Source organism: Lethenteron reissneri, chromosome 8 (assembly GCF_015708825.2).
Source record: "Lethenteron reissneri isolate LAM-NWPU_2019-01 chromosome 8, ASM1570882v1, whole genome shotgun sequence".
Classification (NCBI taxonomy): domain Eukaryota; kingdom Metazoa; phylum Chordata; class Hyperoartia; order Petromyzontiformes; family Petromyzontidae; genus Lethenteron; species Lethenteron reissneri.
Genome location: NC_083786.1, coordinates 13,053,098 through 13,078,098, shown reverse-complemented (window position 1 = coordinate 13,078,098; position 25,001 = coordinate 13,053,098). Strand labels below are relative to the sequence as shown.

Genomic DNA, 25,001 nt, shown 5'->3' with positions numbered 1-25,001 from the left:
CTGCCGATCAACTGTGATGTTTACCCATTTGTACCGTTTGGGGCAAAGATTTGGGGGGAATTACAAAATGTATCAATTTGTTTCCAGTGCCGTGCCTGGAGATCGAAATAATCTGGCGACCTCTGCATTGCAAGTGCACGGTGTACTGCTATCCATTACACCGTGGCAGCAGCCCTCTTACTCCATTCACAAAGCTTCGTACGGATGTCCCGCTCCCAGGAACAAAGCGCCTAGGCGTGCACCTACATCAGTTGTGGTCTTTGTGACCCAAATTCATTTAAGTACCTGAAAGATCGATGAAGGAATTGCACAAGGCTTCTTGAGTTTTCAATAAGATTTATAGCTATTTTAGATTTAAAAAGTAAGGTAGCCACTAAAATAATCTTGCAGGTCATCTCATGAAAATGTCTCTGATTCCAGATTTAGCCTTCTCCTTGCATAAATGGATGACAGTTAAACTTTGAGATGTGTGTTCTGTCTTGATTTTAAGCTTTCGTGACTGCAGGAATCCATACTCTTTGGTTCCTTCGGTAAAGTCACATAGGTATAAAATAAAATAAATGCTTTCTCACCTGATGACGGATGCTTGTGTTGCGACCGAAACGTCGTGATTTATTTTATTTTATACCTACGTGACTTTACCGAAAGAACCAAAGAGTATGTGTGTTCTGCTCTGCTTCATATTACGAAGCAAAGGACGTCAATGTTTAACGTTTTCCTTCTGAAATGCCTCTTTTCCAGCACACCAATGAGTACGTTTCAGAAACAACTCCTCCCCCCGGCCCCAGCAGCAGTGTAAATGGGTTCACCACAGTCCATCGGCTGGTCGCGTGTAGTGGGGTAAAGTGCGGTTACTCTCACCTCTCCCAAGACGCTTGCGATGCATGGAAGAGTAGGCAAAATACACTGGGGGAGCGGCGAGTCCCAAGCGTTGCCTCTGGCGGATGCCCCACACCAGCAGTGGCACGGAGTGCGGTTGCAGGGCTACTCCGCTCCCTTCCATGAGGCCCAGTAAGGAGCTCAGAGGCAGCCTACATTTGATTTGGTTCACGATTATTTATTGACACAGGGGTTTATAATAAAATAAGTATATTTTTGACATACATGTTTAAATCTCATTGTTTTGTAAGCAGGCACAATATTTGTTCAACATATATTTGAATAATGGATTACAACATATTCCAGTTGTCCAGATAACGACACGACACATTTTCATAACTGAAGACAAACAGTTGACCTCGTACGCAGCATGGAGGCACAATGCTGACATGCTCATTTCATATTATTTATTTAAAAATGTATCATAGTATTTTGGCAAATTTTCTCCCATTCACCATTCGGTGTAGGTATTAGCAAAGTCCTCGCTTGTCTACCTATTTAAAACTCTTCAGGGTTTTTGCCATTGTGCATAGCGGCATTTTTATTCGCGTTAGGAGGCGTTTGAAAAAAAAATCAAATGTATTCAATTTGATGAGTCTTCAGTGGAACATACGTTCCCGATTTAAACGATGCTTTGGCAAGATAACATGCCACCCTTGCAACTAAACGTTTCTATTCTTCTCATTTGCACTTTCCGGGCACATTTTACGATTTGCAGTTTGGTCATCGTCATCGCTTCAAGAAGCCACCACAATTGTTTTTTAGCCTCAAGCAAGTCGTCAAAGCTGGGTGTCACAATCCTCAATGCTTCCATTGTATCGTTTTGATTTTGTTGTTGTCCAAATGCACGTGTGGCTTCATCATCCCTGGTTGACAGCATCAGCATGGGCCTGGCTGTTTCCAATCCCAAAGCTGTCGCAGGATCCATGCGCAGTGTCTGGCGTCGGCTGTTTCTCCAGCTGTTGCTGACTATCGCTCTCCCTCTCTAAACTGTTGTCCACATTACGCTGACTTTGCTGCTGCTGATTCCTCTGCTGCTGCTGCTGCTGTTGCTGCTGCTGGTGTTGCTGCTGTTGCTGCAGCTGCTGCTGCTGCTGGTGTTGCTGCTGCTGCTGCAGTTGCCACCGGGTATGCTTCAGGATGCCGCGGTGATCGCTGCGTCGTGAGAACGCCGACCTGATGCTGTACGGCTTCATGTCGCCGCTGCCCATGCTGCCTCCGCTCCCTCCTGCGTTGCAGCTCTCGGCGAAGTTAACCGACTCTCCCGACGCCGGCTTATGCAGCACCTCGCCATTCTGTAGCTCCTGTACAAGGCAAAGACAACGATCCTCCATATAGCCTTAACAGACTTTTGGGGCAAGTGCTGTTAGCGAGCACCTATGAAGGCCGGCACGGCCAGCGAGGGGGTGGGTGGTCATCACCACGCCCGGCCACCTTTGTCGCCCTAGTGGCAATGTTTACACACCGAACCAGGTACTCATTTGAGGTTGAGTCAACCTAGGGGAGGCCCAGGACGAGTTCAGATATTCGTTACTGGTGTTGGTGGCCGTGAGCAGGAATCGAACTCGGATTGCTGGGATTTTAGCACAGCACGCTAACCGCTACACTACTGCTCCCTATAGCACGCAGACAGACACACACATAGCACACACAGTACGCACACACACATAGCATGCAGACACACAAATAACACACATAGCACACACATAGCACAGATAGCATGCGTAGACAGACACACATAGCACACATAGCACGCAGACAGACACACAAATAACACACATAGTACGCACACACACATAGCACAGATAGCACGCGTACACACGCACACACACACACATAGCACGCACACAGACACACACATAGCACACATAGAACACATAGCACGCACAGAGACACACACATAGCACGCACACACACATAGCACACACACACACATAGCACGCACACACACACAGCACGCAGACAGACACACACAGGCAGGGGAGCAAGCCCATTATTGTGGACTGCTCCGCAGGGCGCACAGCCATTCACGTTCATGCGATTGAAGACACGTAAACAAATCTACAAGTGTACCAAACATATATGGGAGGAAGTCTTCAACCTGTATACAACTTGAAGACTCATGGTGTGGGAAAGCTCTCATCCAGCAGTGGATTGACCAAGGGCTGTGCAAAACAATATTGCCTTCTAAAAATAATGTATAGTTCCAAACGAGCGCATTGCAGTTACAATATTCGTTTAAATAAAATGGAGGTGTTCTTACGCTGAAGGTTTCAATGTGGGATTCACGAATTAGAGAATCTCGCCAAGTGGCATTGCGCCAAGTTCATCCTCCGGGCGAGAGTTCATCCACCCTGTGGAGCATGCACGCACCGCCGCTCACTGGGACGCCAGCTCTGGTTGCTGTACAGCGAGACTGCTCCATGCCACAGATATTTGATTATCGTTGTCATCTATTATTTATACGTTGCCTTTCATGCAGCCCGTCCCGAGGCACCAGAACAAAGGAGTGATTAAGGTAATAGCAAGATAATCACTCAGTGTAAGGAAGTGATTACGGACCAATTACGATGCTCAAATACAATGCAGTGTAAATGATACATCCACAGAAAACGAGAATAAAAAAATAAATGAGATTGAAGAAGTCAACTCTACTCGAGACTGCTCTCTTGTTCACTTAATTTGAGTCATTTTTTATTTCCGCACGTGGACCAACACCACCAATGGACAAGGGCACTTCCCAATGTGGGCACGTTTGATATGATGTATGAAAGAGGTGAATTTATGTATTTTTTTGTAAGATATTCTAAAAAAAGAAAATCCTTTCCTCTCCCAGAGCTTTATTCTTGGTCCCCAATAGCACTCAAAAATGCATTGCTTTTGTTAATGACTCCAGATGTTTCTGTGCCCTTATCCAAGGGACCAACAGACCACATCTCTAAACCAATTTTGCCTTTTATGCAATTAGGTTACTAAACGAGGCATACACTCGGTATTTGTGGGGTTACCCAAGACATTTCTAGCCGTGCAGATAAATGTTTATTATTGATTGGCGCGCCACACATCCATTGGCTTCTTCATGGCAGCGTGTCCCACGTCCCTTGTTCATTGCCAGTGTAAGAGCACAAAAACAAGTAGAAGCTGCAAGCCAAGCCTGCAAAGTCAAGCCAAGTATTGACGGAATATGAAAACGGATTCGCTAGTCTTGTGCGTTGGTGCATGGAACTGGATTATCTGGCTCTCTGATGCCAAAGTACTTCCCTGAACCATTGATCTTCCATTTACACGACAGTATGCAATTAGTTAGGGGTGGTGGTGAACACATTGCACTTGGAATGCAGAGATCACTGGTTGGATTGGACCTCCAGGCACGGCCGTTGAAACAATTGTGCTGGTTTCTTGCATCCCCCTGCCTCTGTCCACTAAGGAGTATCAGCTATTATTTGTGGCCAGGTCGCTTCTGAAAAAAGCTATGTAGCTCAGTGGGCCTTACCTGGTAAAATAAAACCCGTTTGAGTTTAGTTTGACTCCTACACGTGAACTGATCTCAATGCTCCATCTCCGCACTGGTTGTCCTCTTTGATGTGTCTTTGCATAAGTAATAAAATAGACATGCCCAGAGAAAACACTCGCACTGCAAAGAACCATAATTGGCGTCCCGCTTCCTACATGCGCATTGCACCGTGCTGTAACAAGAGGGTCTCTTTTGCAAGAACCATCTCGGCTTGATCCACCAGCCCCCACGTTCGAGTCAAGGCAGATTCACTGTCAGATCTGAGCTGAGCCAGCGAGGAGCCCTCACGGTACAGGTGATTTTCTAGTGGATATCTGCCAGGTTCAGCTGGAACAAAACCGTGATATGTGGGCCAGCACAAGACTTCCAAATCTGGCTCGAGGCCTAGCAAGGCGACGGGCAGGGATAATTATCATTGCATCCCCTTAACTGGGAATCTATTTAATCCACACCGTATCGCTAGGAGCTGCTTAGCCATCAATTCCTTAAACTAATCTGAGTCAATGCTACGTTCTGCAATAGGACAGGTCTACTCAGCAACATGAACGGGAATTGGTATTGGGTGAAATTGTTGGTAGAATAGATTCCCAGTGTTGGCCTATGCTTGATTCAGGAAATGCAAGTGTGTGTATTGATTAATGAATCAATTCACTGCAATTTGCAATCGAATTAAAGCTCAGTTGCTCACTGCGTTTAATCTTAATTGTCGTTATTAATACTATCAACCACACACTGATTCTATACGCGGATATTCTCTTCATTACCTAATCTCACTGCACCGTCTAGACACGACTCCCCACTCAACTGCATCGAGCGACACCAGCCTGCCTGGCTCGGCTTCCCCACAGTGGAACAAACCAACGTGGGGCCTCCTGGACGAGGTTGCCTCACTGGCTCAGGGCCGATGCTGCGAGCCGCAGCGCCGGCGTGCGGCTCCGACGCTCCAGCAGGGAAGAATGAGGCATCGCTCGAGAAGACCGATGCATCGCTCGGGTGTCAGTGGTACGGGGAGTAGGGGGGGCCACAGTGTCTCGGAGATGTTGACTCCCTCGCCTGGTATACAGGAGGTCGTGGGCACGATTCCGACCCTGATGCCTGCTGCTGTATTTTTGGAGTTTGCATGTCTCTCTCCCTGTGGTCCAGTAGATTCTTCTCTGGGTTCTCCGGTTTTCCCCTCCACGTTTAGAACCAACGTCACGCAGTCGACAGTGTTTGGCTGCTTCTGAAAAAGAGCCATACAGCTCAGTGGGCCTTTACCTGGTAAAATAAAAAATAGTTATCCGTAAAGAGTTTAGCTTCGACTCACCGAGGGAGGTACGATCCGGTCGACGGATTCAGCCTTGTTGGCGAGCGCCAGGAAGGACGCGCGCGAGGGCGTGCGTCGCTCGGCCGTCAGCACGTCCATGGAGTGGCGGCGAGGCTCGTGCGGGCCCAGCCGGTGCCGCCGCTCCAGGTTGCGGATGGAGGCGGCACGCTGCAGCTTGTCGTGGATCTCCACGCTCAGGCGCCGCCGCGTCACCTTCAGCTCGGCCGTCACGTTGGCCTTCCACTCGGCGGCCTGCGCCCGGATCTCCCCCACCTGTCGCGCCGGAGCGTGGAGAGAGCGGAGAGAGGTGAGAGAGCAAAGAGAGTGGAGAGAGAGGGAAACGAGAGGTGGGCGTCGTGGGGGCCTCTGGTGCGGTCGTAGTTTTTGTGACAGGAAGGTCGCGGGTTCGAATCGCGGTCGTTGAGATCGTCACAGATCGTCGCCCGTCATCGATAACCATTCGTTTGTCATCTTTATTTGAATCCACCGGGGGTTATCATCATCATCCAGATTCCATGTGGGCCATGAGAGATATTTGACCATACTTCACTGCGCTTGTCAATAGGGTTTGGTGAAGGTGAGGGAGAGTATAGAATACTGCCCTCTACTGCACACAACGCCTACTGCACCGATCTGTTGCGCGTGGTGGCCACCCCACCGAGCACTCTCCAAGCTCCGACCGGCTTGGATTGCGAGGTCTTATGAGATCGGGTGCATTCTGGGTGATTTGATCATAGGTCTGACACCACCGCACCAGTCGTGAAACATACAAGAATTAAGATAAAATACGATAGCATATACAATGTCTGTTCTTGCAGTTGTCATCATTTACAGGGTGCGATGTCAGCTTCGCCAGGAAGGCAGACATAGTTATTCTCGATGATAAAAGGACGAGCTTCCAGGCTTCTGATTGTAACGTGTGCCTCTGTCAGAAGGCATCCGACACATCAGCTAATTTCCCGTAAAATTTAAGATAAAATGCAGTTCTATATCTCTTTACTAATTCTTCGCAAATAAGAGCATCGTGACCTCGTGCTATGTTTGTTTTAAATGACGAATTTTGGCCACAAATGAAACAGGAGCTCATTACTACGAGAGGTGCTTAAAATAAAATGCAACTCGCACGCGCATGCGTTTGTGTCTTTCAATGCTTGGAACATTGTTGATCACACCCTACATTACTCATTTGCTTGACGGAGAATTTTTGCCATTTTCCCTTTTTAAGACTCAATCTGCATATAAATGTACAATAATTACAATCCATGTTTTCCAGTTGCATTACCAGGATTCATTGAAGCGTGGCTAAATGGAACGTCCACTTTCCACTAGCAGCTGCTTGGCCTGGATCACTGGATGTACAAACTAATGGACACGGAAATATTTCCTTGTTGTTGTTGTTGTGGTCTCCTCTTGCCACCGTTCCCTTACGTGAGCAACGGAGCATGGCCACTATCCATTGCTCGATGAGGACCAATCCCCCTGCCCGCAGTGCGGGTTGTTCACGGTGCGAGGAAATGTCGACAATGTAGACAATACATCATAGTGCAGCACTGTGTGTGTAGACAGTGCAGCCTGGTACAACACTGTGTAGACAATACATCATAGTGCAGCACTGTGTGTGTAGACAGTGCAGCCTGGTGCAGCACTGAGTGTAGACAATACAGCAAGTGCAGCACTGTGATGGATTGTTTTATGCACTTCCCCCTGCTGCTCTAACAGCGCCGCAAGTAGCCAAGGAACTCCTGCTTAATGCGTGGTGATAGCTCATACAAGCACTCTCCAGGCTCAAACTCAGCTTAGCTTACAGGATACGATGTGATAGGGCACATTCCAGGCAAATTGACCACACACTGCACAACTCGTTTTCTCAAAAGAGTTTTAAAATGTCCCCTTGTAACGAGAACATCTATATAGAAACGTACGTAAATTGTGATCTTTTCCAACTGTATAAAAAAGTTGTTTGGTAGGACAGCATGAATACTGTTAATAAAATTATTATTTATCCAAAAAGAAAAGCGATAATTCCGATGTCAAATGAGTGAAATGACATGTACATTTTTTACAACATGTCAAAATATATTTTTCTTGTAAATATTGTAAAACAAAGGTCTTACAATTAAGTGTACATGTACGAGATTGACTATGCATACCCAGAGTAGTATGTGATGCTATGTTCCTTGGTAGAAAAACATCACCCAGGACCTTTGATGTGTTTGAGGCCAATCGCACAAAGACTGCTCTCCCTGCAACAGTCAACCATAGGCCCTAATGAGCACTCGTGTATACTTGATCCCATACCTAACAGTTGAGACCAAATACGCAATAATTTGTTGGATATAACGGGATATTATTTATTTCGCAATAAATAGCTTTTTAATTAATAACTTTCCAAGCAGGAAAAAATTACTCACCATCAAAAAGTATTTACCTACATGCAGTCATGATGTAGAAAGGTGAACTTCTTTCACACCGTATATAGCCATCCGTGCTAATCGGAGGTACGGTGGAAGGACAACAAACTAGACACAAACATATGTTTATTTTAAGAAAATTGTGCCAATAGAAAACCTGAATACAATGGCCGCACATTCATACTTTGTTGTCATGGTGCGACCTCTGGACTTGCAATCCAGAGGTCACCGGTTCGACTCGAATCTCCTAGCACGCCAGTTGAAACAATGGTGCAACCTTCTTAAATTACCCCCGCCTCTGACGGTTATAAACGGATAGACCGCTGTTAGTTGACGGGCTGGTCACTTGTGGTGGGGCAAAGTGTGGGTCATCCCACCCACTTCCAAGCTGTCTGGGCAGTATGGAAGAGTAGGCCAATATACCGTTTAGAGTGGCTCCTCGAGTAGAGGCCCTTCTGTCGGCAGTGCTGTGGGCAGCAATTGCAGCGCTGTACCTTTATCTGTGTTACCTTTACCTTACTTGCAACTTTACATACATGGCAAACAAACAAACAGGTGCAAGCACAAGCTTAGTTAAACTGTGAAAAATTAATCATCTTAAACGTGAGCAGGTAATTGCGTTTCCCAACAGTGAGTGTCCCAAACGCAAAAGCGCAAATGCTTTTTGGACGCAGAAGCACTTCTCAGAGCTGGATGTGAGTCACGTCACACTGCCGGGAGACCCGTTATTCTGATGCGTTCGCTGGACAATTGCAAAGTGGAGGGTGACCCCTACAATGGGAAACATCAACACGACGGAAGGTGCAGCGGTGATTTCCAGTGCAGCGCAGAGCCGTGTCGTTTTTGATCTCCTGATGATAAGCAAATTAAGCACCGCGTGATCAGGCTTGCACACTTATTTTTATGAACAGCAAACTCCTTATCGCAATTTGTTTTTGTTACGAGGTTTAAAAAGGTGGAAATATTCCTCTGCCTGACTTATGTATAGAAAATGTTCATTATAGAGTAGCCAAATCTACTAAAACGTCAGCCTAAACGGAAGTTACACCATTGTAATTTACTTGTGTTCCCCCAGTATATAACCGTAATGAATCAGAGCAATTGTGTGCAAATTGGGCTGGAGTGGGATAGGGTCTGGAGGTTTGGATCGCTTGCTTAGAGGTCTCAATGTATCAAGTCAAACACGTGCCCAGAGCTTGCTATTTCATGCCATATACATGCAGCCAATATCAAGCAACAAAAATGTACAGCACTTCGTCAATCCACTGCTGGATGAAGGCCTCCCCATGCCACGTTAGTCAACGTTAGTCAACGTGGCATGACTAACATACTTCATCATGTTAGTAAGTGTGGGTTGGTGTAGGTGGGAAGGCTCAGGGGGCCAGTTCAGATATCACTCGTCACTGTTAGCCATGGCCTTGAATCAAACTTAGGTATCTGAATAAATAGTACATTGTGCAAACCACTGTGCCCACCCTTCACCAATATCAGTTAACGTATAACACTAACTGCTACACCACAATACGAGCCATGAGAAAACTCTGTGCTGCGCTTTGTGAATTCAATAATGGCCAAACTACAATGAAAAAAATATATCATCAACTCAGAACACTGCTAATTATTTACCCCAAAAAGCCAGACAGAATCTCACTCTTTTTCAAGGAGGGCTCTGCGCTGAGCAAATGGGCCAATATGAGTTTACATCGAGGTATCGACATGTGGGAGGACACTAGGGGTATTCAAAGAAAACCCACAAACACGAGGGGATGCAGCCCGGGTGGCTGGTAAGGGCACGTGATAGGCCAGGGTAAGAATGTGGGCCAACGGTGATAGAAGCGACACGTGGGCTATGGCCCAGAACCTTCTGGTAGGTTCCAGAAGGGGGCGTGGCCGAGGGCGGAGCCAGGCCACGCTGGGGGGCATAAAAGGGAGGTCCTGAGGCTGGGTCGGGGCTGTCTGCTGGAGTGGAGTCCTCCGTGCTGCGTCGCCCCCTGGGTCTTCCGTCTTCGTGCTCGGCAGAGTGGGCCAGGCAGTGTGCGGACTGTCCTGTCCGGTTTATGTCGTCATCCCGTTGTGGTCCATAGAATAAATGTGTTGCCTCCCGAGTTAGTGTGTGTCTCTCAGTGAAACCACTATGCATGTCGTGGTAATTAACAGCTTGTTTCCAGGGTCACCCATCTGATGGTAATTTATTCAGTCTGATAAACGTTATTCAGAAACTCCTAGATTTATGGGTATCCACTAATTCGGCACAAGGGGACCCTATTTTAAGTGTGAAGGCATCAATGTGATGTAAATAGCGTGTAATTACGAGGCAATCACAAGAGCCTATATAAATCTGGAGCAAATATCCTCCTTCACACAAACATGTGAAGCAATGAGTAGAGCAAAGGTGCATTTGTAGATCTAACCAGACCAGCATCTGCTAGAATATTAACTTGTAGAAGCCACTCTGGTTATGTCATATCCAAGAATCGTCTTAACCATAACATATTAGTAGTTTTTGCAATATAAAAGATCAAAATATATGCGCGGCCCTGTAATTATCCCTCACGCCACTGCCGGCAGAAAAGCCTCCACTAGCAGGAGCTCCAGACAAGGTGTCGAGAGGATATTTTGACATTCTCCCACCACAGCGAGACATCTTGTAAGAGGTGGGAGGACTTTGCTGTATTCCACCACAGGTGACTTGCCAATGAACTGCGGTGAACCCATTTATACTGCCGGGGAGAGAGAAGTTGGAGGGGATTTAATAATTTACACTGTCTGAGACATTACTTTACAACAAATCCATTATTCAGGTTATTTTTTCTAAAATTTATATTTCCAGCAGTATCTTTTATGTATAAATTGTTTTATCGGTAAGGTATAGCTTTTGTAAATTAACCTTATGGCGGTACCCCGGCTCTCACATAATGTCCGTGATGCAGTAATTTTTTGTCTGTTGATGGTCGGTGATGCAGCAATCGACTCGTCTCGACGAGCTGTACACGATGCTGCACCACCACGGTGCGTACCGCGAGCGTTCAGGGTTTCAACGCAATCGTCCTCGCTGCCTTTCAACATCGCGGAGTAGCACTGATTTCGGATTGATTGGTACCCCAGTCGCGGAGTTAAGTACACCCCTTGGGAAAAATAGTGTCCCAGAAATAAAATATTTAATTGCGTTTTGTGTTATTTGGTACCCCGGGGTACCTAAGGATCAAATGTGCTCCTGTGAAGAATACAACAATACCGACATGCACATACGATGATGGAGATTTTGCTGTTTATGTTTAGAGCAATGGTGATATTTTCAACATCCACTGCATTGTTTTCACGTATGGATTATTGTCAACTTACAAGACAGCCGTGATAATTACTCAGTCATGTGTTGTTTCCGTCACTAGTTTAAATGTAATCCCAAAATGTATTTTGGGTAAAAAGCTTTCCATTTGTAAACACAATATTTTTTTTCTAAATGCGTATTGTTAAAGTGCTTCTGATAAAATAGTGTAGTCTTAGATTGCAGTGAATTTTATATTGTCTGCGCCAAGTATGTAAGGGAGACAGTTAATCAAATAACCGCATCTGGCTGGGCCAGCGTCTATCCCGGCGTGGAATGTAAATTGTCTCATCTCACGAACCCCTGTCCAAGTCTTAATTCATGTGTAACAATCAATGCAGCCTACGACTCAAGCTGACGAATTAAAAAAATAAAACTACCATTAAAAAATCCTACACACATATTCCAACAATTTCTTTCCCCACATATAGCCCGAGGAAGCAATTAAAAACGTAATTTTAGATAAGCGGTTGGCTAACTCGGACCGACTACAATCTTTCTATTAACACATTACCAAGCGGTCTAGTAAAAACCTCAATATGCACACCTAAGATGAAGCCATCACTCATGAGACCGCTGATTTGAAATGCCTCCAATTATCTGCTCACCAGTCTCAATGCAACAATTGTGAGCCAATCGGAGGCCACTACCACGCGAGCCTTAAAGACTGTTATTAGCATAGCAGGATAACAAAAACCCACACACGTTTGTATAATACTGGAGTTTTTTTCTATGTCAATATTCCTTTGCATTGCCTATGCCAACACAGCATAATATGTACAATGATGAATTGAAAGTGAACGTTAAAACAAGAGGATCAAGGAAAGCCAAATATTCTGTATTAGCTACATTCAAGTCACAAACTCGAAAGAGAACCGCGTGTTGTTTGTTTTTATTATTATTGGCCAGACATTATAAAAGTCACACCGCCACATGGGCTACATCTGTGGTGAAGGTGCAGTACATAATGCCACATTGTGAAACCGGTGACCCAAGTTTAATACCTGGCCACGGCTAATGTCAATGGCGAGTGAGATCAGAATGGGTCCTGCCATCCCTTGCCATTCACCAACCCCACACTGACCACCTTGATGAAGCAAGGAAACACAAATAGATAAATAACCATCATGACATGGGGAGGCTTGCATCCATTGATGGATTGACAAAGGCTGAAATGTATCTTTATGTATTTATCATCATGTTCTGCAATATACACAATGGCGGTTATAAGCGCATGCACAAATACCGACACCGTTGAGTGTGCTCTAATGCTGAGGCAGCCGCAGCAAGTTCTATTTAGGGTTAGGATGAGAGACTGTGGGGGGAGGGGGGCGGTCCCAGTGCAATTCGTAGTGCGGATGTTGGCGCATCATAAAACATACTGCTTTCATTATTCGGACTCAAGGCAGGTGACCCATGCCAAGAACATGTACGTGTGTATGTTGGATTTCTTTCGCACCGTACATAACCAATCATGCTCATCGGTGGTGCAGTCATGCAAATTCCTGTTCGGCCATAGCTGGCAGAAGAGCCTCTACTAGAGAGAGGTGAGGGAAATTGGAATGAGAAGGTGTCCTCTTTTGTATGTCAGATAATGTCCACGTGGGGCGTTCTTTGAAGGTGCTGCCGTTGTAACAAAGTATGCACCCGCGCAATACCAGCAACAATCAGGTCAACAGTTAACACTGCGGTGCTCTATTTACCACTTTACTGTTTGACGTCCAGAGTGATGGCATATGATGCATACAGAGTGTTTTACTGGCATCTACACAAATGTACACACGCTAATATACCTGGCAGAGCTAGAATAAAGATTCTAGCATTGTAGGGCATGTATTACATGTCTTGGTGTAGCATGTGAATGTTGCATTGTGCAAGCTTTCTTAAAGGAAATTCATGGGCCATGGCTGTCCAGTTTCCTCAGGAGCTAAATTGGGTTAAATGTGAAAAAACCTCGGAGAGCCATGCAGCATGATTCCGAAAATCTTTGCAGATGAACGCAACCAATGCTTTGTTCAAGCCTGCGTGGCAACAATGGAACATTTGTCTTCACATATACTGCTGCTGTGTTTCACACGTACAAAAAAAGCAGGGTTGCATTGAGTAATTGTGCCTTTAAGCAGGAAGGCAGCCGAAAGCCCCAAATCACGAGCGGCATGCCAAGTGGGCCGACCCCGTGCTGCACGCTGGCCGAGCGTCCCGTGTGGCGGAAGGCTCAGGTGGACAGAGGAGAGCTGAGTGGGAGTGAGCACGATAGAATCTATACGGGGGCATGCCGTTGTGCATGCAGCCTCTCCTGCTCCTGCTGTTCCCAGTGGCTGGCAGCGTATGCAGCTGATAGGATGGGGGGGGGGGGTTAAGGGCTGAACTTCGGTTTGGACCCTGATCCCGGTAAGTTATTCCATTCATTATTCTGAGTTCTGCAATGAACGAAGGTTGACAAAACTGGAATAAGTGCATTGAGGGTCAAATCCTAGAATAGGTACCTAGAGAGTCTGTATAACGCCCAAGTTCAACACATGACCCTCCAGCAATCCCAATGAATTTTAAAAAGACCAAAGAAAATGTTAAGTGATGTTACAGTAGGCTATATGAATAGATTTTACCCTTTCTGGCAATAAAACAGGTATGTTAAAACACCAAACTGAAACCTTTTGCAAGAAATCATGTCTGCATTAACCACATATACTTACTTGTGGTGACCATGCAAACAAAACACATGCTCTGGTAGTATATGCATATACAGTAGGCGGTGTGTTGTCATGCATAATGCAGGATGGGTAGTGATTATATTTATTTAAGCAGGAGATCGTAACTCTCATGACATTTTAAGGAGGGTTTTGTATTTAGAAGTTTGGTCGATTTCATTTTCGTAAGTGTATTTCTAGCATATGGCAGGAAACCAGAGAACAGTCAGAAAACATTGAAATGTCTGCACAGATGGGTTAACAAACCCCCTTGGCTGCACTGCCATCTCTTAGCTACCCTCACAGCCCAGCGGGTTTTAGATTTTACAAAATGTTAATGATCCAGCAACCCTCGTTTCCACAGTGATGGATCACAGGCGTGTGCCACCACCGATTATATTATCATCGTTTATTATTATTTATACCATACCTCCCACAGGGCAGCTCGAGGCACTGGAGCAAAAGGTGTCGGGGCGGCAGGGGTGGCGCAGTGGTCACACTCGCGCCTCACAGCAACAAGGGCCCCGGGGGTTACATTGCCAACTTGGGCGCCTTTCCGTGTGGCGTTTGTGTGTTCTCCCCCTGTCCTGCGCGGGCTTCTTCTGGGTTCTCCAGTTTTGTCCCAAAGTTAAAAACAAAACAGAATTTCACTGATATGGACCAAACATCTCAATCCTGTGAAATTAGCTGAAAAGGACTCAGTTGAGATGACACATTCAACATTGTCCCCTCCTGGGAAAAATAATCATCAGCCCCGGTGAGGCTTTCCTGGGTAAACTCGTGAAATACTATACTGTACTGGAATAGTAGAGGGTATTTGAGATAATAACAAGAGAATCACTCTGTGTGAAAGTAATTGTGGACCAAATACAATGTTCAAGAATATAGCAGTATAGACAATATACACTGACAAACAGGAATAAACTAAATATAAAAATGAAACTGTGCTTAAACTACTACTAATACAATTATAACAAATCAAGAATCACCCTGCGTAAAAACACTTGCAGGAATGACGTGGGGGCACCTCAGCTGATGTTCTGCGAACTGCCTCCCTCTCTCTCACCGATCTCCTCAGTGGCAGAGTCATCGCGCTGCAGCCTGGTCCGGTAGCTCATACACAAAACGGCCAGATGTAACGTTAAATAATGCGATGCAAACTGCAAGGGAGTCTACACGTTTTGTTTCCCACGACAACAAAATACCCATCAACCAAGACCTCAACAATGTACCTCGCTGCCCACTCAAGTCCCGATTCCCCCTCTGGCTTCACGCTGTGACCATCATAAAATCCCAACCAGATCTGGAAGAATGCTGGCGGACAGAGAGGAACAATGCAGATGTCCAGAATAAACACCTCATTCGAGACCCAAACATCGCACCTTTCAGCTTTGAAATTCCCTGAAGATACTAGTGGTGTAATGATCAACTACATTAGAACATCAACAGACCGATGCACACATCTTATAAATGGGGAATTAGAGACTAGCCAAAGTGCGACTGTGGCCCTGAAACCCCAATGATGGACCATATCGTAAATAAATGTCGTCTGCGATCCTTCAATGGAGGAAAGGCAAAACGACACAAACTTTCTCCTAAAGCTCTCTTGTGGCTATCATACCTCAACATTGGCATTTAGCTCCGAAACATATTGTCATATGCAAGAAAGAAATACAATTGTAATAGGTTGCGTAATTGTAATATGCTCTTTGGTCGACTTATTAGCTGCTAATTGTGACTGAGGTGGTGGTGTGCAGGCCTCGGAGCTGAAGGTTTGATGATCTAACAGGTAAGGTCAGGGACACATCCCTGCAAGTTGAGCATCTGCTGAAGCGTGGGAAATTGCGTTATTGACTCTCACCCAGGCCATTGTGTGCAAGCGTAGATTGGCTATCTAGTTGTTAGGAAGCGACTAATCAAGTTAGCACTCATCTCTGCTAATATTCACAAATTACTAATTTACAACAGCTGCTAAATACATTTCTAGTTCCTCCCTCACAGAGTGAAATACTTATGCATTCAGTAGGGGATCACACGTTTATCTTCATCACCAACACGTTATCTACAAATAGGACATCTGTATGAAGCGGAGCTCCTTAACTTTCCTTCTCGCGTGCATAAATTCAAGTCTCTGACAAAATATACATTTTCGAGCGAGATTAATAAAATAAAATTTTACACAATACAAATAAAAAAACATGGAGCAATGAAATCAAGTTGTGTGCAGAGGCGAGCTGGAGCATTACAATCGCGCAACAGCGAGGTATGGCAACGGCTTGGGCACACTTTCACTCAGCAGAGGATATATCACTGCTGGTGGTGACACAATACAAGGCATCACAACAAACAGTAAATGTGTTTTTCAACAGCTCACAAGTGACACAACAGTGAAGCACTCTCGCCGTCACCTCCGCAGAAGAGAATATCGATTTGGGTTTAGCTGCCGAGCGTCATCCTTGATTGACGTCTCTCTGGGGCTCCTTCCAGCACTCCTCACAAAACTGCTCGAACGTCAATTATGCTAATCTGTTGCCAGTATGTCGTCAGAATATTAAGTTAAGCAAAATTACTTTTTGGACGCAATTTGCGAAATGATCATTGGCGTAGACGTTAGCTGTTCACCCTAAGTAGCATTTCTTAATCGCATCTGTAATCACGCAGGACATTTTTCACCAAATCTTAACGATTGGTTAATGATCATGAATAACCTTAAGGTCTATATTTTATACGTAAATAGGTGATTAGACTTTCAAAAGGAAAACTGTCTACTTCCACCTACAAGAGGAGGAAGTTACCCACTCTTTACCCCACCACGCGTATGTTGTCCATCGAGGTGAACAATTTATTCTACTGGTTCGATGGAAGCGGGAGGATTTAATAAACGTGCAGCATTGATTCACACACATTTTCTCCGGGTCCTCTAGTATTGCACTCCACATTGAGAAACATGCATTAGACTATATGGCAGCAACTATACATTCCCACATGATAAGCCACTTCATTGGGCAATCATTTGTGGCCAAGTCGCTCTGAAAAAGCGTTACATAGCTAAGTGGGTCTTACCTGGTAAAATAAAAATAGTTTCTTTGATAAGCTATAATGTGTGACCAGGTTGCCTCTGAAAAACACCGTATAGCTCCGTGGGCTTTGCCTGGTTTGAAATGAAAAACCTGCTACTGTGCAGGGCCATCGAATGGAACTGCCAACCTCCGAGTTGCAAGTCTGCTGCGCTAACCATCACAGCAGGGCAGCTTCCCCCAGCCGAACTTAACGAGTTTCGCAAAATGATAAATGTCGGCAGAGAGTGGCGAAGCAGGTGATGTCCCAGGAAACAACTCAGGAAATGCGAGTACAGCACTCACGATTGAACACATTTTTCACATATTTTCTATCCACTAAAAAATAATAGGAATTACATATTCAGGTTTTATTTCTGCAATTATGCGATTTAAGGTTGACAATTACGTATTATTATTTTACATTAATAAATTAAGTGACTTGGTCCATTGACCATTCACTTACAGGCACCAAGGCTGTCTATAATGACTGTATTCATACATTTAATGCCTGTGTCATTGGCATACCATTAACCTACAGTATGACGGAGGCGTTATGTTTGGCAAATGGTTAAGTCGTCCAGTAAGAGGCAATGTGCTATGTAGTTTTAGCAAATTAAATATTTTGTGGGTAATTCTTCAAATATGGTTAATTTGGACCGTACCATTGGCAAACGTGGCCTAATTTTAACGAATAACATCGCGGGGTCTTTGACGACGCATGAAGCAGGTGGGGCGTACCATTGGCTAACACCATCTGCTGTATTATCCAGGAAGGCCGCCGGGCTCACACCGCAAACCGCTGCAATGAGTGGCATTAGCACTGCCCCTCGGCCATGTCACCGCCCCATAGCTAACCCGACCGCTTAACAACACTCGCGCAACCCGAGCTAAAAGACCCCGGCATTCTCAAATACTGCAGAACCATGCATGCACCTGAACAGCTGTGGGTGTGATTACATTATCGATGCCACTGGGAAGCGCCGGTGATTATTGCTTTGTTATTAAATGCAAATGAAAGCCCCGCTGTGACCCTGCCAACCTCCCACCACCTCTCAGCACAATCTGAGACTCAACGCCACACGCGGAAATATAGGCCTCAAATGGAAGTGACGATGCTCCCGTCACACCTGAGCACCTCGCTCCGATTACATTTATTGTTTCATCTCATTTTCACGTTTCTCTGAACGTGGCTAAAAGTGAGAGAACATCCAACACGGGAAATAACAGTGAACAGCTGCACAATGTGAAGGCTGGTTATTTTCACGTCACAACACAAAATACAAATTTCACTCGCATGGGAAATGTATTACAGTGCTTTTGATATAATTCCTCTGTGTGGCAGTTGCGTTATAGACTTCCTATAAGATGCACAATACAAGCGTTGCCTTCCCTGCAAATGTATCACGGTACAATTCGGATAGCTTCTGAGAAGAAAGGCAAAATAATGAAATATTATTCATAATCAACGTTATGAATAATATTGGTCGCGAAAGCCTACGTGTTAAAATGAAATATTAGATAGGCGCACAGATGTGTATATATATGCAGTATGTGTGTGTCTGTTTTGCTTATAATAATCCAACATCGTAACATGCTGAACGCTGACAGAGCACAAAACCACCACAACACCCCTACTATTGCGATCTCATGCTCCGGCAGTCAGAATGGTAATCATAATAAATCCCTTCTTAGTTCAACAATTTTCAAGGCCCAGGACCCCAGTAGCAGAAGGCTGCCGAATATCGTAGCCGTGTGTACCCAGGCTGCCTTTAAATACTTTCCTAGCTCGCCACGCGTACAGGTACCCAGTGGCTAGAGAGATGCAGACCACATTTTGTTCTGTGCGTAGGTTCAACGTCAAGAAACGTCTTGTGCTTCACTAATGTAACGGTGTAATGGGAAAATGTCTCGTAATTAAATGGGACACCTTGTTTTGCTATAATGGAATGCAAGCTTGAAATATAATATTAACGGTCATGTTTTCAAACGTGTATTAATTTAAGCATAAACATGGACTATTTGTATTGCTTTTTTATTGTTAATATCAAAAGAAGCCACGGTCAATCAACTGCTGAATGAAGGCCTCCCCAAACTGCTGCCAATTCTAGAGATCCTGCAATGTATTATACATTTCCTTGGGTTGGTTAGTATCCTTTATATACCCAATAGATCAAATACGGGCACATTGATAAATGGCCTATTTTGCAAGGGCAACCTGGATTGCATCGACTCATTTAGAAAATAATATAATATATTAAAAAAACATTTTATATTTGACAATCACTTTACACAGAGGCGAATAGCTAAGTAAAGAAGGTGAACTGCACTGATACTTTTTAAGTTTTAAGCTTTTAAAAGAAAACTAATTTAGAAGACATACTGGAAAGAAAGTGAGTAATGCTGGAAATGCGGCAACTCCGTTTTTTATTGAGTAGCCACTGAAAGGGTGCCAGATTCCACAGCAGGAGCAGATGTCACAAACAGCGATACAATAAACAAACTCTCTTATGACACTTAATCCTTATTGCTGCATGCAGCACTGCCTGGCTACACCTCAATTTGTATAGGATTCATATCCCTTCATCTGTAGCTCACTATATATATAAAGTATACAGTCTGTAGCTCACTATATATAACGTATACAGTCTGTAGCTCACTATATATACAGTTTATAGTCACACTTAAAACACTGCATCAAACCCATTTGGTATTTGTTCAAAAACAGCCGCATTATAACCAATTAACTAAATAACTTAGTTTTCCTTGCATATTATCACACCAACTATATTTGGACAGTATATATTATATTGGACAGTATCTATTATTATATTGGACTACTGGACTTCCACAAGCATGTCAACCAGCAGAATGTATTCAAGCATACAAACTCTTCTGGGTGCTTGTCAACAGTGAATGGTGCTGAGTGAACACTGCCGCCTCACCAGCTGTTATTGGCAAGAGCACTCCCACTACAGAGTGAGCCGTCACCACAGAAACATCGAATCAAACATCGAATGAAACCTCGCGGAGCAAACGCCAGGCTGGGGGCATTCGTTCCGACTGGTAAAGAGACTTATTGTCAATGTTTATGTGGTGATTGATTCTTTCTATGTACACACTGTCAACAAATACATATTTGCTTCATTTTGTCTGGTAAAAACACCGCTCTTTAAGTAGACACTTTTTAAATCAGTTTAAAGTTTAATGATTAACTTGTTGCAACGTTAAGGAATGCAATCAGAGTTAGCTTGCTCTTTCGCAGCTTAGTGTCAACATGCAATGTATAATGACTGCTGCATACAGCTCGTGGTTTTAGCAGAACTGTAAAACGGGTAGAGCTGCAGCCCTGCAACTGCTTGCCAACGCCGCTGCTGGCAGAAGGGCTCCCCGCTGGAGGGAGCTCGCGGGAGCCCCACTCACTCGCTGCTTCTCAAACTTCTTGTTTGGCCCACAGAGCCGATGTACATAACCCCTACCTCTGGTGACGACGGAACGCATTCACTCTAAATGCCAGCAAGACGAAATTAATCGTATTACCGTTTTTTTTTTACTCTGGGGGGGGGGGGGCATTTAGAAGTTAGGGTCAGTGTATTTAATCAGGGTAGTTTACCTAACTTTAAAAAATGTAATATCACGAGTAAAATATTAATAAAAGTCCGTAACAAAAGTCATGACCGTTGCCATTATCCCGGATCAGCTGCGTTTGCATCACAGCCCGCGGACCACGTGGGGTAAGCGTCACAGACCAGAGTACGTCACAGACCAGAGTACGTCACAGACCAGAGTACGTCACAGACCATTGCGTCACAGCCCGCGGACCACGTGGGGTAAGCGTCACAGACCAGAGTACGTCACAGACCACTCAGCGGTGTTGGGACGGGGACCGCTCTGAGAGCCACTGCCCTGGAGGACATTCTGGCCCGACTCTCCCACCCTGGGCAAGATCTATCCTATAGGAGGTGGGAGTACCCCCACACTTGCCACGCACGACCTGCCCATCGACTGACTGCGGTGCGCTCATTTATAGTGCTGGGTGGACAGAGGTGGGGGTGGCTAAGGTGGGGGGGGAGCCATTTCACTGCCATGCCGGGAGATCAAACCGGAGACATGCATGTGTGTGCGTGTGTCCTGGCCATGACACCACAGCATCATCCCCAGCATTACTGCTGCATTCAGAATGAACTGTGAACTCCTCCATGTATCCAAGACTTACCTGCTAATACGAAGGATAAAGGCTAAATCAATGTATATACGGTGCACATGGACATTGTGAGTACGCGGGAGAAGTTTGCCATGCAAGCGCATTGTGGATTATTGCCCAACGGTTCAAACGCATGCCCTGCGCCAGCTCGTCAGAGGGCGCGAGCAAATCGTGGGGAGTTCCAGCTGCGTCCCATTGTGGCTCAGCCAGACAATCCATCTCACTGCTCATCAGTTTGTCTTCATAATTTACACCTCTTAGTTTGCATGTTATTTAAAGCTAATCCTCAATCAAATTATGTTAAATAACGTAGAATAAGGAGCTTAGCTCTGCGCTACATTTAAAATGACCCACACAGTGTGTGAATTTCCATTTAGTGATTAATTTATAATTACAAAATTTAATTCTCACAAATAACAGGAGACATTTCTTGTTCAATGGAACTTGTGACCATTATCTTCTCTTGCTAACAGCCCCCAGCCTGGAGTGTAAATTCCACATTCCAAGGGGCAGGGTGAGTTCGTTCATTCGGTAAAAACTGTTGACTTCCCATGAAGTGAAACGCATTCTCGCTACAGAATCAACCAGCCACCTTAAACATAAATGCGTTATGATTATTATAAAACAAATATGAATAAAACGAGGGTTCATTTTAACCGGGTCTATCCTCTTGCCTCAGGAAATCCAGTTTAGCTGTTGCTAAAGCTGTGGCCTCCAGTCACAGGCTGTGGTTTCTAGTCACAGGCTGTGGCCTCCAGTCACAGGCTGTGGTTTCTAGTCACAGGCCGTGGCCTCCAGTCACAGGCCGTGGTTTCTAGTCACAGGCTGTGGTTTCCAGTCACAGGCTGTGGTCTCTAGTCACAGGCTGTGAACTGGAACACGTACACCAGGCCCTCAAGATGAATGGGTACTCGGACCGCATTATTCACAAAGCTGTTTCTCCAACCATGGAGAAACAACACCCTGAGAAGCTAATCAAAACCATCATGTTACTATACATAGCAGGTGTTACCAAAAATATTTCCAAAATCTTAAACAAACACAAGATCCAGGTCCAATTCAATACAGTACACAAAATCCGTGATATAATCCCATGCGAAGGATGCCATTCCTGACATACAATATCCTGGAGTCTACAAACTGAGTTGTACCTGCGGTACCAGTTACATTGGGGAAACGACATGTCTCGGACCGTGTTCGCGAACACAAGGCAGATCTGAAACACGGCAGAACCAATACCTCTACCGTAGCTGACCATTGTTATAACGTTGTGGGCTCGCATGATATTGTTTTTTTCCGAGACCAAGATACTCTGCAAACCTTCGGGCTACTATCAAAGGTTTGTTCATGAAGCCTTCCAGATATATAATAAACATTGACATAACTTCAACCGAGAAGATGGATACAAATTGAGCAATCATTGGAAGGATGTTATTAACCAGGTAAAACCCTAACTGCTTTATAGTGGTTGTTGTCTATCACATCTGCCGGGTACTGGTCTATTTTGCCGAGTTACCCCCCCCCGCATCCCCAGCTCTCTCGGCCTCCCACTTCCAGCCCCGCCCACTTCCCCCCCCCCCCCCCAGCCGCACGTTCCTCTCCCAGCATCCACGCAGCACCCCCTCCCTCTCCCCCCTTGCCCCTCCCCCTTTCTTACCTATATAACCTCTTACCACGGCAACTCTCTCGCCCACTTCAGCAAAAAAACATTTCTTGCTGTGGTTTTCCCACCTGATGATGATTGCTTGTGTTGCAATCGAAACGTCGTGATTTATTTTATTTTATACCTACGTGACTTTACCGAAAGAACCAAAGAGCAAGTGACTAAATATCATCAATTAATTGATGATTATATAAGTCCCATTCACAGTATCAAGGTTGGGTAAGGCAGAACAAGCAACAACAGCAGCACAGTCCCAGACCACACCAAGATAACGCCACACAGTCGTCCCTCAATACAGTGGCACATTAACATCGACTAACGTACAAAGTCAAGAGCGGCATCTCCTCTTTGGAATTGCATCCGTAATCATCTCTCTCCCTCGGTCATTCTCAAACCCAATTTATATCGGGAGATGTGCTCTTCGTTCGGAGTTATGATGCGACAACTCGGCCCAGCAGGGCTAATGTCCCTTTGTTTTATCGATCTCCCTCTGCTACTGTCTTCAGCCCTCCTGTTAACACATTCTTCTGTTTAGGTCCATTACTATTTTGGTGTCCCAATGTGGTTTACACATCTTATTTTCACCTGTAAAAAAAACTGCTTGCTATAAAGAAAAGTTTAAATTCTGCTCACAAACGTATTAACTTTCATCATAATCAATAGTCTATGATGACGAGCATTTTATATAAACATGTACAATATAAATAACAGGTGTCAGAACTTAACTGCTCTGTGCTGTTAAATTATTTCACAATAAATTTGAATCGACCGAATTATGCATTCCATTCCTGCGGTAAATGTCTCTGAAGAAAGCAATCCGAGGTGGTAGACGTGGCAGACTGCATGCAAGCCTGACGGTCACGCTATTATAGATACCACAAATGTATGCCTTCAATTGTATTTTATATGTGCGCACTATATTGCTTATGTGTGCGCGCACGTGCGTGTTTGGGCATGTGCATGCACAAATGCACCTGTTAATGGAACAGATGGTATCTTTAAATTATTAAAGTGCATATCTAAATTTGATGGGATATTTTAAAAATATATCACCGTAATGTCTTTATGGGCTTTCCACCCACCGCTAAAAAAAGGCGTACGCAACCTTGCATTAACATCATTATTTGCAAATGTTGCAATCTCATATTAAATTCTTCGGAGTAAAATTGTTATTGCAAACTTTCCATTAAGCATTTACTCAGAACCCTACAACAACATCAACAAAACACATAGCATTTTAAACCTTTCAAATGTATCAGTTCATGTAATTACATCCAGCTCCATTAATCTCAGAAAAAAGATGTTCAGTGAAATAACATGAAAATTACGGAATGCATCAGCAGCAATGTGTTACTGAAAATCAGTTGCAAATTGAAAGCATCTTTCTTTACTGCCATGGCAGGTAATTATAGAGCATCAGAAAGAAGGCATGCCTCTCGACAGCTTTCAGGGATTGCCTGGTGCCCACATCACAAGTGTCGAACCGTGTTATCCCACAATTTTATTTGATACCATGTGGTCAAGAGACGACCGTTTAATTTAAATGCATTGGTACACTCCCTTGAAAGCCACCAAGGGTTACATTCGCCTAATCGTGGTGAAGTTTGTTTTAATGACAGGTTGATGACTATAAGAATAGGTTTTCCCCTTTTTCTCTGGCAACAAAACAGGTGTTCAGATGTTAAAACACCAAACTGAAACCTTTTGCAAGGAATCATGTCTGCATTAACCACAGGATGTTTAAAAAGATGGACCCGATTTGAAATTGCGATATCTCTGCAACCACGAACCGCCCATGAATGAAACTCTTACCACTTGAAAGGGCGCGGCATAGAGAGGACGTGGCATAGAGAGGGCGGGGCATAGAGGGCGGGGCATAGAGAAGGCGAGGCGCAGAGTTTCAAATGGTTACCGCTAGAATCCTCTCCCAGCGCATAAACAGCTCCTAGCCTCAGT

The 25,001-nt window shown here is 44.8% G+C and overlaps 1 protein-coding gene across 1 annotated transcript in view; it reads right to left on the bottom strand.

The window, feature by feature from the left end:
• Positions 1-633: 633 nt before the first annotated feature.
• Positions 634-25,001, bottom strand: part of LOC133339274 (potassium channel subfamily K member 2-like) — a 141,364-nt gene continuing 116,996 nt past the window's right edge. Inside the window, 2 exon segments of the mRNA XM_061547413.1 lie at positions 634-2,183; positions 5,700-5,972. Coding sequence (XP_061403397.1) covers positions 1,740-2,183; positions 5,700-5,972 — 717 coding nt within the window. The 3' untranslated portion in view covers positions 634-1,739.